General features: G+C 38.2%; 1 protein-coding gene across 1 annotated transcript in view; it reads left to right on the top strand.

Annotated features, from left to right (window-relative positions):
* LOC110448118 (protein unc-79 homolog) overlaps window positions 1-8,430 on the top strand; it is a 36,017-nt gene extending 27,587 nt beyond the window's left edge. The window contains exons 24-29 of the mRNA XM_021494183.1: window positions 70-120; window positions 380-526; window positions 1,671-1,694; window positions 5,898-5,975; window positions 6,205-6,249; window positions 6,486-8,430. Of these exons, the coding sequence (XP_021349858.1) occupies window positions 70-120; window positions 380-526; window positions 1,671-1,694; window positions 5,898-5,975; window positions 6,205-6,249; window positions 6,486-6,665 (525 nt within the window). The 3' untranslated portion in view covers window positions 6,666-8,430. The remainder of the gene's footprint in view (window positions 1-69; window positions 121-379; window positions 527-1,670; window positions 1,695-5,897; window positions 5,976-6,204; window positions 6,250-6,485) is intronic.
* Window positions 8,431-13,278: the final 4,848 nt, after the last annotated feature.

Raw genomic sequence — 13,278 nt, 5'->3', positions numbered from 1 at the left:
GTATCGTTTGTGCACTATTGAAATTAGCCTTTGTGTGATGTACTAACTCCATTGTTACCTTCTTTACAGGACAATATCCTTCACATGAGCTCTCTTTTCCATGCCTTTATACTATGCCAGGTAAGTACAAATGTAATTCATGAGTTTTAAGTAATTGCTATTTTAGCAAACCATGGTACCTTTTAATACTGTTGTTGTAATCAAATGTATACAGGGAAATCGGTTCAGCAGCTTAACTTTTGATTGGGCAAAACAAATTCTGTTACAAAGTTATGTACAACTTTTACCTCTGATGCATATTTTCAATGGAATGAATGACTTTTGATAATTATAAGTTCACTTCAAAATTTGATCTTTGAACTTTGACCTCTGTCACTAGCTATGGACAATGTACTGCGAGTCGGCTGCAGCCCAGCACCCTATCCACAGTGATAGTTACAAGGTGGCCTCCTCTACCGTAATGGACTTCTGGGGGCGGGTAACTCCAGGGATACTACAGATGCTTTCTACACCAAAGGAGCCTGGGGTAGGTTTACCCTTTTAGGGATGAGTGCTTGTAGGGATCTGGGTGTGAAGGGGCTGCTTAACTATGGGGAAGAATCGTGACTCTGTCTCATCCTTATCTCATCCAGGTCTCAAATGTGCCACCTACAATATCTCACAGAAGTATCTACTACTGATATACATACTCTTTATTGTTATTTATAACAGTTCCTATTGTTATTCATTACAATACCTCAACTTCATATAATGTCAAAACAATATCAGAACATCACACAATGGAAAGTTTCTGGTTGATGTCTATTGCAAAACTGCCATCTGTCCAAGTTTAGAAAAGAATTTCCCAGATTTGATGAGCATGAACAAATATCCAACTGATTTTCACATATCCCAGGAAAGCACAAGGATATTTTATCACAATTTACATTTGAAAAAAAGACTGTTGAATACATTTGTATAGGCATTCAAAGTTTATATATACATGGAGCACCCAGGTAAATCCAATTTTCTCCAAATATCATTTTTAAATACTTTTGAATAGATGAAGATGTTATTGTTGGTTTGATGTTGTGTGGAAGTACTCCTACCCAGGACCACCTAATGTTGAATGATTCTGATCTAGAAATAGCATTGTGAATTTTGCAATGTGTATTACATTTTTCTGTGTATTTCTTACAATATATCATTCTCGATTTCCAGGGGTTACGCTCACGTTCGCTCTCTACACCCCTGGAATATGTTATGACAAAATTAAAGGCACAAAGATAGCTGTTTGATTGGTCTCAGGTAAAAAAAAATGACCAATCGCTAGGCTGATACTTGTCCTTTGAAGATTACAAAGGAGAGACGCCCGACTTCAAAGCCTGTCAATTTTTACCGTTACGTGACTGCGAGATTTTTTTGATGTACATTAAAGGATTGAACTAGTCTTCTTGTCTCAATAACAAGGTGGCGCATACCAAGCCTTCAATTTTGCTATGACATATTCCAGGGGGGTAGAGAGCGAAAGTGAGAGTAACCCCTATATATCGAGGATGACAATCTATATGACAACAATCCTGTGTACTATTATGATGTTTGTAACTTTCTATATAACAAGTGACATTATTTTCTTTTTTCTGTACCAATGTAGTTTAATCAAGATATTTTTGTTATTAAAACTTTCAAAGGACATCAAAGTAACAACACATCAGGTTTGAAGATGGCTTCCACTATTGACCCTCCATAGCACATAGCACACACACTGGAGAGTAGGCATCGGCTGATCAGGTGGGAAGGGATTTAAGTAGGGCTCAACAGGGAGGAGCTGAACTGATCAGGTGGGGAGGGGCTCAACAGGGAGGAGCTGAACTGATCAGGTGGGGAGGGGCTCAACAGGGAGGAGCTGAACTGATCAGTCGGGGAGGGGCTCAACAGGGAGGAGCTGAACTGATCAGTCGGGGGAGAGGGTGGGCTGGGGAGGGGCTCAACAGGGAGGAGCTGAACTGATCAGTCATGGGAGAGGGTGGGCTGGGGAGGGGCTCAACAGGGAGGAGCTGAACAGATCAGTCATGGGAGAGGGTGGGATGAGGAGGTGCTCAACAGGGAGGAGCTGAACTGATCAGTCGGGGGAGAGGGTGGGCTGGGGAGGGGCTCAACAGGGAGGAGCTAAACTTATCAGGTGGGGAGGGGCTCAACAGAGAGGAGCTGAACTGATCAATTGGGAAGGGTAGGGGCTAGGGAGGGGCTCAACAGGGAGGCGCTGAGCTGATCAATCTGGGGAGGGAAGGGGCTCAACAGGTTGGATATGAACTGATCAATTGGGGGAGGAGCTCAATAGGGAAGGGTTGAACTGATCAGGTGGGGAGGGGTTGGGTAGGGCAAGGGCTCAACACGGAAGGAGCTGAACTGATCAGGTGGGGAGGGGCTCAACAGGGAGGATCTGAATTGATCAATTGATGGAGGGAAGGGCTCAACAGGGAGGAGCTGAACTGATCAATTGGGGGAGGGACTCAACAGGAAGGAACTGAACTGATCAATTGGGGGAGGGACTCAACAGGAAGGAACCGAGCTGATCAATTGGGAAGGGGTGTGGCACAACAGGTTGGAGCTGAACTGATCAATTTGGGGAAGGTAGGGGCTAGGGAGGGGTTCAACAGGGAGAAGCTGACCTGATCAATTGAGGAGGGGAGGGGCTCAACAAGGTTGGATCTGAACTGATCAGTTAGGGAGGGGAGGGCACAACAGAGAGGAGCTGAACTGATCAGGTAGGGAGGGGAGGGGCTCAACAGAGAGGAGCTGAACTGATCATGTAGGGAGGGGAGGGGCTCAACAAGGTTGGATCTGAACTGATCAATTGTGGAAGGGGAAGGTCACAACAGAGCGGAGCTGAACTGATCAGGTAGGGAGGGGAGGGGCTCAACAGAGAGGAGCTGAACTGATCATGTAGGGAGGGGAGGGGCTCAACAAGGTTGGGTCTGAACTGATCAGTTTGGGAGGGGAGGGGCACAACAGGGAGGAGCTGAACTGATCAATTGGGGGAGGGGCTCAACAAGGTTGGATCTGAACTGATCAGGTGGGGAGGGGAGGGCACAACAGAGAGGAGCTGAACTGATCAGGTAGGGAGGGGAGGGGCTCAACAGAGAGGAGCTGAACTAATCAGTTAGGGAGGGGAGGGGCTCAACAAGGTTGGATCTGAACTGATCAGGTAGGGAGGGGAGGGGCTCAACAGAGAGGAACTGAAATGATCAGGTAGGGAGGGGAGGGGCTCAACAAGGTTGGATCTGAACTGATCAATTGGGGAAGGGGAAGGTCACAACAGAGAGGAGCTGAACTGATCAGGTAGGGAGGGGAGGGGCTCAACAAGGTTGGATCTGAACTGATCAATTAGGGAAGGGGAAGGTCACAACAGAGAGGAGCTGAACTGATCAGTTTGGGAGGGGAGGGGCACAACAGGGAGGAGCTGAACTGATCAATTGGGGGAGAGGAAGAGAGTGGCTTAGGAGGGGCGACAGGGATGAGCTGAACTTATCCGATGGGGAGGGGATGGGCTTCAAAGGGTCTCAACAGAGAGGTTTTTAACTGATCAAAGAGCAGAGAAATTGGGTTTAGCATGAAGTATAGGGGCTTGACAGAGGATTTGGATACCAAAGGGATAGTCTGGATAGGAGAAAGGAGGGGGTTTAATATCAGAATGGGTAGTGATGGGCTTGTTAGAAATACGGGGCAGTTAATAAATATTTTGGGTAAATACAGGAGAGGTATAAAGGGGCAGATAAATAGTACTGGGATATGAGGATTGGTTTATATGTTTCACTTTCAAATGAAGGGAGACATGTTGTAGAGGTTCTTATTCTTGTCTATCTTCCCCTTCTCATAATATCTTGTACAGGGTTTTGAATTATGCGGGCCATAATTTTTAACTCATTAAAGATATCTTGATGAAACTTAAAGTATACTCGATTATGTGCAGAATGTGTGCAGTGCGCTGTTTAGGTCACTGTGACCTTAACCTTTAGGTCAAAGGTCAAGTACTTGCAACTTGTTTTTAGTTCAATCTTGTGAGAGCTGTAGATGTCCTATTATTGAAGATATATTATGAAACGTGAAGTAAATACCTGCATCACCCACAGACTATGTGTAGTGTACAGTTTTTAGATTACTGTCTGGTCAAAGGTTGAAAAAGGCCTGTATCGCTCACCTGAATATGTTTAAAATAATTGGTATGAAGTAAAGATATAGCACTCCATGGTAGGTGCTGTAAGTACATATGAAATTTCAGAAAGATACATCCAGTACTTGAGATATAGCGTGAGCAAACTTCAAACAGAGTCCCACCCCTATGCCCCTAGGGGGGTCATACCCACCAATTATACAAAATTGAGACCCCTTGGCCCAAGGTAGCTCCAGACTAAATTAGGATAAAATCCGTTATTCCCTATGGTAGAAGAGATTATAAAGGTTTTACCTTTATTTCCTCTTATTGGGCACCGCCCCTCAGGCCCCAGGGGGGGCCACACCCACCGTTTATACAAAATGTGTTCCCCTTTACCCAAGGATGCTCCACACCAAATATGGACCAAATCCTTTCATTCCTACAGAAGAAGAAGGATTTTAAAGAACAATTTGCTATGTTTCCCCTATTGGGCCCCGCCCCTAAGGACCCGGGGGGGCCGGACCCACGGTTTATACAAAATTTGTTCCCCTTCCCCAAAGGAGGGGGAAATGGCAAAAAATGGTAATAACAGTTACAAGGAAGTTAAGCCAATCAGCCGATACCATACTCTCCTGCCCCATGTCCAGCCTTTTGGTTGCACACAGTTGTCTGCCCTGAACTAGTGTTGACCCGCTGTTTATCTAGAATATGTGTGGGATCGCCCAGTGTGTAGACTGTACCGTGTCATGTGGCTGTGTTGTGTATTGTCCTGTGTTGTAGACTGTACCGTGACATGTGGCTGTGTTGTGTATTGTCCTGTGTTGTAGACTGTACCGTGACATGTGGCTGTGTTGTGTATTGTCCTGTGTTGTAGACTGTTTTATTATTAGATTGTTTCATTTTATAGCTTAAGTACTTTCAAGAAGAATAAAACATAAATCAGATAACATGTATTTGTTAAAATGTTTGAAAGTTTTCCATTTTATGAAGTATTTTCTGCGGTCTCTCGATTTAACAACATATCATATATGATCAGTAAGTTAGGTCACCTACTAGTTACATGAAGATACAGGTATCTACAAAAACCTTTTTTTGATTGAGTGGTGTTGCAAAAAGTATAGACATTATTGCTGATCTAATGGGACTTGGGTAATATTGACTGGCGATCTGATGTTGTTAGATCTTGATGCCACAGTAAATGCGGCAGTAAATATAATTGCAAAATGCTATGACACAGGACAGATTTTTATAGAATTTAAAAATCATGTTCACCCGAGAACTTTAGAAGCTGTGGGTTTGGCTCGATCATGGCACCAGAAACAAATTGTGTAGATCCTGCTACGTCAGTGCTACCTTTGGTTAATTAACTTATCCTCTTTGTTTTATGTGTGCATCGTCCTCTGAATTTTTTTATTTTTTTTTGTCTGATGAAGGTGACAGTGTACATATCGTCCTAGTCATCGATACGTCACATAGAAAATGTTATTGGTTGTGTAAAAAGAACTTCTCATAAAACTCTTAATTCTTGTTTGAAATAGGTTTTAGGAGGTAAGACGACATTTAGTGATGATAAGCATGTACAATAGTTTTACAGAAATTGTTGTACACTATTATATTACATAGGCAATACTACTTACATCACCTTATGTCACAGCTAGCACTTGTTTATGGGGTAGATATAATTCTCAGCACATTATATTTGTAGTATCAGATGAAATCATATTTGTGGTATGACTAACTTACATGATAACTTTCCATCCAGCTTGCGGAGAAAGTAAACTTACAGTTCCTGAGTCTGATGGAGGCCCTGCGAGAGTGCAACTCTTCAGTTTTAGCCAAGGTTTGTTTGTCCTATGTGTTCTGTCATTGATCAAGATACAAATCGTATGTGCAGTAACACACACCCTGTTCAGGGTCAAGGTCCTTATCATATAATTAATGTGCAAATTTATTTTGAGTTGCTTTATTAAGTGACTGTCCATTAAATAATACAATCAGCCCACACATCTACTGTTGCTTGCCTGGTACTAGTATGAAGTTTCATTGATGAGATGTGATCTATGTTTCAGTTGTTTCCGATGTGGACGACCATTTTGTTTACTCATCACTCCAGTGTAAGTAATCACATTATGTTTCTGTACAGTGTTCAATTCAACTAAGATATTTTTATTTCTGTTCTTATCATACATTCCATACATTCAAAGATTTTTTTAGAAAAAAATGATTTTATTTTTTATCATTTTCAAAAAAAGAAAAGAAAAATGTCTCTTATTTAACTGAAATTTCAGTAATATGTTTTATTTGTTGTTGGTTAACTATAAATAATTGCGACATTTTGTGACGTTGCCAGTTGTCGGGCCATCACCAGGTGAAGCTACAGACATGTGAGAACTGGGAACCCCCCAGTCCCACTAAGGACCTGGCCTCTGTCAACTCAACAGTCCTCCTCAACTGGCTCAAACGTAGCCAGTTCAAACTTGGTCAGATTGAGGTCCAGTCCTCCGCGGCCACCCAGTTCTATGCTGTATAATCTGCCAGACTTATGCTGTGTAACACAATGACAATGGTTGTGTGAATTAACCCAGCTATATAATGTATTGCCAATGTTTTAAGCTGGTCTCCAACAAAGTAGTTCTACTATTTTTATCGTACAACTTTTGCTAATATGACCCGAGTTCCTGCTATAGTAGGTCCTCAATAATGTGTTCGCTAAACAAGATGGAGATCAATTCTTGGGGATAGAAAATAGCGAAAATACAGTATTATATGTTACCTGGTACCAAAGTGTAGTTGAATAACTTTAATTGTAATGTTGAGATTGGAAAACTTCCAAAAAGTATCTTGTGCAATTGTTTCTTCCAGTCTTATGTACAGTAAAACATGTTTATGAAAAGCCGAGGGGAACTGAGAAATCAGTTCACTACAGTAAAGCATATTTAAAATGAAAACCAATAAAGGTAAGAAATTGATTATAGATCTACAGCTGTAATTGGTTACAGAGTGTGACGTTACAGAGATACGAGGCAGTGAAGATACAGTATTTAGGAAATAAGACCTTGCCAGAGAAAAAAACTATGACTTTTACTGTAAACAAGAATTCACAATAAGCATGTTTTACTGTATCTAGTGCAGTCATTGGTAAAGTATTGTGACTTATTTTATGAACTCTTTATCTGGTGCAATAGTTTGATAAATTATTCTGACATTTTTTATGTTACCCACAGGGGCATCGCACAGACACCCAACCCCCATGGTCCATATATATGTGTGTATTAATTATCATGTATCATGATACACATATATACAGACTGTTGGGTTGGAGATCTGTGTCGCACCCACGTGTTGTTACCTAGTGCAATAGTATTGAGTTTTATTGTGAAGCATTATTTTACATTTATTTTTTATATGTTAATTATTACCCCGTAATTACATTTTTTGGGACTTTTTCACATTTAAACTCTGTATTTTATGTAGTGTTCATAACCCGTCCATCAGATGCCAACGGTCACCTTTCACTAAACCCCAACATCTAATTCAGTCTCCAAGACCAAAGTGTGAGTAGAGTAATAGATTATATAGAAGCTCATTGTAGAAATATGTTCATATTTAACTCATTCACCCCCGAGATTTCATAATGAACTATTCCAACCTTTTCATTGGAAGAGTTCAAATGTGTCTTCAGGGGTGAATGGGTAAACACTGTATACCACCAATGCTGTTATATAACCCTACATGATTTATTGCTTTGTAACTATTATAGAAAATGGGGGCGGGAGCTGAGTTACGCAAAGTGATAAAGCCAAAACGAATATATGCACAATGTAGTGGTTTGTATCTATTATACAATGTGTTTTTTTATAACTTTTAGCTGCGACAGGTAACCAGAAAAGGATTTTTTTTGTTTTTGTGACATGTTATGATGTAACTCTCAAAATAGGAATTATGAACCTTTATTAGTGACAGATCACTGTTGAAAAAGGAATTGAATTTCTTGGCCAATATTTGTGGTCGGTAACTATTTAAAAGGAATTCTTCAAATGTAGGTGTGTAAGGTATTAAACCACTATAAAACAAATTCTTATCTTTTAATTTGCGTCTAGTTGGTGTCTGATATTATTGTTGAATCTGATGGACTTATATTGAATTTGCCAAAAATAAATGTACATTAAGATATTATATACATGTTAACCAGAAAATATTATATTGTTTATGTTAGTTTATATTTATTAGACAAGTTTTAGATTCTATACCATTTGATGTTGTTTGTTTATTGCAGTGTATTTATTGAAAATAAATCGTGGTAAATAGTTGATTTGTTCTCATTTAATATGACCATGGAATGAGATGTTAGCTGGTAGACGTTAGGAACTGAAACGCTACTTATGGTAGACGTTAGGAACTGAAACACTACGTATGGTAGACGTTAGGAACTGAAACGCTACTTATGGTAGACGTTAGGAACTGAAACGCTACTTACATCACTGTCAGATGTACACCAGTAGTGTACAGTTTCACTCACCATAAAAGTTATGGTGAATCTCAGGTGGTATATTTCAAATCATGAATTGTGTAAAGACAAGAAAACACCTTTTTATTGTAACGTGAATTTTTATTTTGATGATTTCATTATATTGGTAGCATAGTGGTCAGCAGCAGCCATCCTGGATCTACATTATACTGATCACATAATAATAATATCGATAATAATAATAATAATAACAAAATCAACAGTCGTAACGCTGTTGATCTACAAGTTCATGGCTTTCTGCGTCAACCAATCATTGGTCACCTCTGTCAACCAATCGGCTTATACTTCTTACAATACACGTAAGCAGGGTGGGGTTAAAACCTAGTCTGATGGTAATTAACTGGTGTTTCTTAACATTTATCAAATATACAAATAGCCTGGTGGTACTTAACAATTGTTAACTACACAAATAGCCTGGTGGTACTTAACAATTGTTAACTACACAAATAGTCTGATGGTACTTACAACAATTGTCAAATACACAAATAGTCTTGTGGTCCTTAACAATCATCAAATACACAAATAGCCTGGTGGTACTTCACAATCATCAAATACACAAATAGCCTGGTGGTACTTTACAATTGTTAAATACCCAAAAGCCTGGAGGTACTCTGCTTTGTTAAGTACTAATAAACTTATGGTAATTCACAGTTGCCCAAGCAGCTCAGAAGTACTTGAAAGTTATTAAATACACAAATAGCTTGGCGGTATTCAACAATTGTGAAATACACAAACAAGTTGGTGGTACCTAACAATTGAGACATTAGACAAGTACAGCCTGGCAGGTCAATTACACCAATAGTCTAGAGGTACATGTAGTCTTATAATAGCCACACAAAGCCTAGTATAACTGATAAACAACTCTCACCCACAAACAAGTTGGTGGTACCTAACAATTGAGACATTAGACTAGTACAGCCTGGCAGGTCAATTACACCAATAGTCTGGAGGTACATGTACTCTTATAACAGCCACACAAAGCCTAGTATAACTGATAAACAACTCTCACCCACAAACAGGAGTATAGGTCTGCAAGCCTTGGGTGTCAACCAAAATGTATATAGAAATGGCAGTGTTTGCAACCCTATGCCTGTCTACCATGTGAACAGACCTGACTGTAACACCTATTACATGTAGCCAGCTTACATTTACAATGGTACACATAGTATGCCATGATGACTTGTACATGCATGGTACATGTATCTACAGGTTTAGTACATCATTTACATTTATATACATATCATTGCCCTGGGATAAATACTTATTATGACATCTTCAGCTATAGGTAACCAATACTTTATACATGCTTAGCTATATATCTTAAACCAAAACTATATACACTTTTATTTAAATAGTTAACCAAGATTATAAACTCTTGGCTATATGTAGTTGACGGAGATCATGTTTTTATTCTCAGATATACACAGTAGTTTAACCAAAGACTATACACTCTCATTAATATAGTTTATCAAATGTTATCCAAAATTATATATCGTTATAAATCTTTATACACCCCCAAGTCAATACAGTTAACCAAGAATGTATTAACTCAGCTATATAGAGCTAACCAAGACTATATACATACTTGGCTATATAAGTATAGCTTCACATAATCACAGATTTTACTATAATATACAATCTTAACTCTAAGGCCCATTAAGCTGCTACTCATGGCCAACCAAGATTATATCATTCAGCTTTATAATTACACAGTTCACCAAAACTACGATCTCATAATTAGATATGTATCACTCTTATAGACACAGAAATAGTTTACGATATTGCTCAACTATTTATAATCAACAAGGATTATATACCCCAAGCCATATATACTGCATGTCTGGACATTTTTCCGGCTCAAATTTTCATCCTTCATTTGTAAAATTCATATTAATTAGCCAAATTGAAATTTTGCCTTCTGTGGTGTTTTTTTTCAATTATGTTAAGTATGCTGTGAAATATATTTGTTATCATGATATAATGGCATGTCATAATATATTTCAACAAACAATCTTTTTGTTGTTTCAAACTGCACTTGCTTAATGACATTGAAAATATACTTTATGATATTTCCAATTAAAAAGGAATATTTTGATTAAGGTAATTTGCATCATTATTGTAATTTTATCTCTTTTCCAAAACATTTCCACATGTTCCTGAATGGTAACTTAAACATAAACTTGATTCATTTCACAACAGAAGTGTTTCCAACTTATATCTAAGTCACACTTTTTGGCCCAGATGAAAGCGTGTCAAGGGGATCTAAATGAGGGAGGAAACCACAGTACCTTAAGACAACAATAAATTATGGTCAGACATGTGACTCCATACCTTTTCTAATCCATTCGGGGAATCAAACCCAAGCCGTCTAAGTGAAAGGTGAGTGCACTGTCGGCTGTGCCACCTGACCACCTAGGGTTATTTGGTCTAAGATTATTAATTCCTGACATATTTAGAGGGTTCACAGGAATGTTTACATTCCAACAGTCAAGTAGTTCTGAATTATGCCAACTAAAATCGTTAAGGGAGATAACTCTTACCAAAATCATACGTTTAATGTGTAGTGTTTAACATTAATTTTCTAACTGAAAACGCAGTTTAATTGTATATCCTTTACTGTCATTAAAGGGATATAACTCTAACACAAGTCCCAAGTTGAAAATGTGGCTTAGTAGGGTAACCCTTACCCTAATAACCGGCTTAATGTATATGCTTAGCTGTCCATAAGGGAGATAACTGCACAAATCACAGGTTTAATGTATATCTTAACATAGATCTGTAAGGGAGGTAACTCTATCCAAAAGGACATGTTTAATGTGTACCCTTATCTGTCATTAAGCTTATGCAGGTTGTTACAGACTGTCCCATCTCTGCCTAATGCCACTCTCACCTGTACTCTTATACAAATCAGGGCCTCACCGACTCACAGCTGTTACTTGTATATTACTGGTCCCGACTCATTAATGATTATACGGTTAACCAATAAGTTTTACATATTTAAGATACTTTATATAGGGCTGAAATGTTTTTGAAGTTTTATCTTTATATAATAATATCCTGAAAAAAGAAATACAAACCTCACAAATTTGTTGCCCTTTTGATAGTTTTGTATCAATACAGCTAGTCCTGAAGATAAATTGACTGTTTAATATGTTGCTGAAAATTTAAACTCCCGAACTATGAGTTCCTGAAATAATACTGTGAAAATCTGATCCTGTGAAAGTTAACAGCACTTTCCACAATATAGTTACTGATATGGGTGACCACTTAGGGAAATGTCCTTTTATTTACAGCTACCACCCTAAATATACTTTTACATAAAATAATATTTGGCCCTGTGGTAGAACATAACAGGTACTTCTTTTACGAAAGAGTTAACCCCCCCCCTCCCTCCCCCTTGGTCTTCAATATCTTCTGTGCTACCATGGAAATGTACTACTGTTTAATGATTCTGGTATTTTTACAGTTGGACTACCTGTACCGCACATAAAAATTATTGTACAATGTACTAATTATACTTCTTAGGTCTGTTGGATGTATATGGAGCAGTAAAAGGTTAGGATTTAATGGTATTGAGAACCTAGGTCCATATTCATAAAACTATTCCCATGCTCAAACTCTGATTTTCACACTGCTCCAGCCTACTTCCTTATTCCATTGATGAATTTTTCCAGTTTCACATTTCTGAAGCAAAGCACCCTTTTCAATGTGTAAATCTTCAGCGAGTTACACGACAGGTTGTTTGAGCTCAGAATTCATGCTTGCATGATAACTGGTAATGTTTTCATTCCTACATACCCCGAATATGAATCCTTGCACTTATCATCCTCAAGCTAAGCTTAGTATGAGCTGGCTACAGAGAGGAGGAAATAAGTATGACATATATTGCAGTCCTCACAAAAAAGGAGGATGGATTTCAGCTAATGTTGTGATGGTTCCTGAGGTAACACTTACATAGTCACATAGTTATCTGGATGAGGGATTATTGTAACAATATATATAGCTATTATCATGACCTATCATGTATTTCTCCCGGATCTGTCTATTGATGTAACTTATAGCATAATCAAACACAATAAACGAGAAATAAGATAGTTAAAAGGACAGCAAACAGCTTATTACAATCAGTGCTTGTTACACGTTTATATATATATATATCACATTTAAAGAGCTGTTGTTTGACAAAAAGTAAGTTAATTCACAATCATTTGATAATTAATCATATCACATTTAAGCTACATACCTGTGTACCATATATGTAACATACTACAAATACATCTGTGTCATTTGTCTTGCCTAGATAGCTTTAAACATCTACTTGTTGACCTGCATAATAAATTACATTATATTTTAATTAATAATGAAAATATAATTTTACTTTATTGCTGAACACAAATGAATGATAAAAAAATATTTACTGAGAGCAGAATTAATTCTGTCTTTCCATTTATTCCGATTCCTACAGGTAGTAGGTCAAATATTTGATTCATTTGTTTGATGTAATTTTTTTAGAACTGGGTACAACATAAAGGCAGCTATCTTATTTATAGATATATAGAGTCTATGGATTGATTAAGTGAGGAGGTCTACCAAATGTTCATCTTGGCAAAAAAAA

Source organism: Mizuhopecten yessoensis, unplaced genomic scaffold (genome assembly GCF_002113885.1).
Source record: "Mizuhopecten yessoensis strain PY_sf001 unplaced genomic scaffold, ASM211388v2 scaffold3837, whole genome shotgun sequence".
NCBI lineage: Eukaryota > Metazoa > Mollusca > Bivalvia > Pectinida > Pectinidae > Mizuhopecten > Mizuhopecten yessoensis.
Note: the sequence above shows the minus strand (reverse complement) of the source record. Positions and strands in the feature narration are given on the sequence as shown.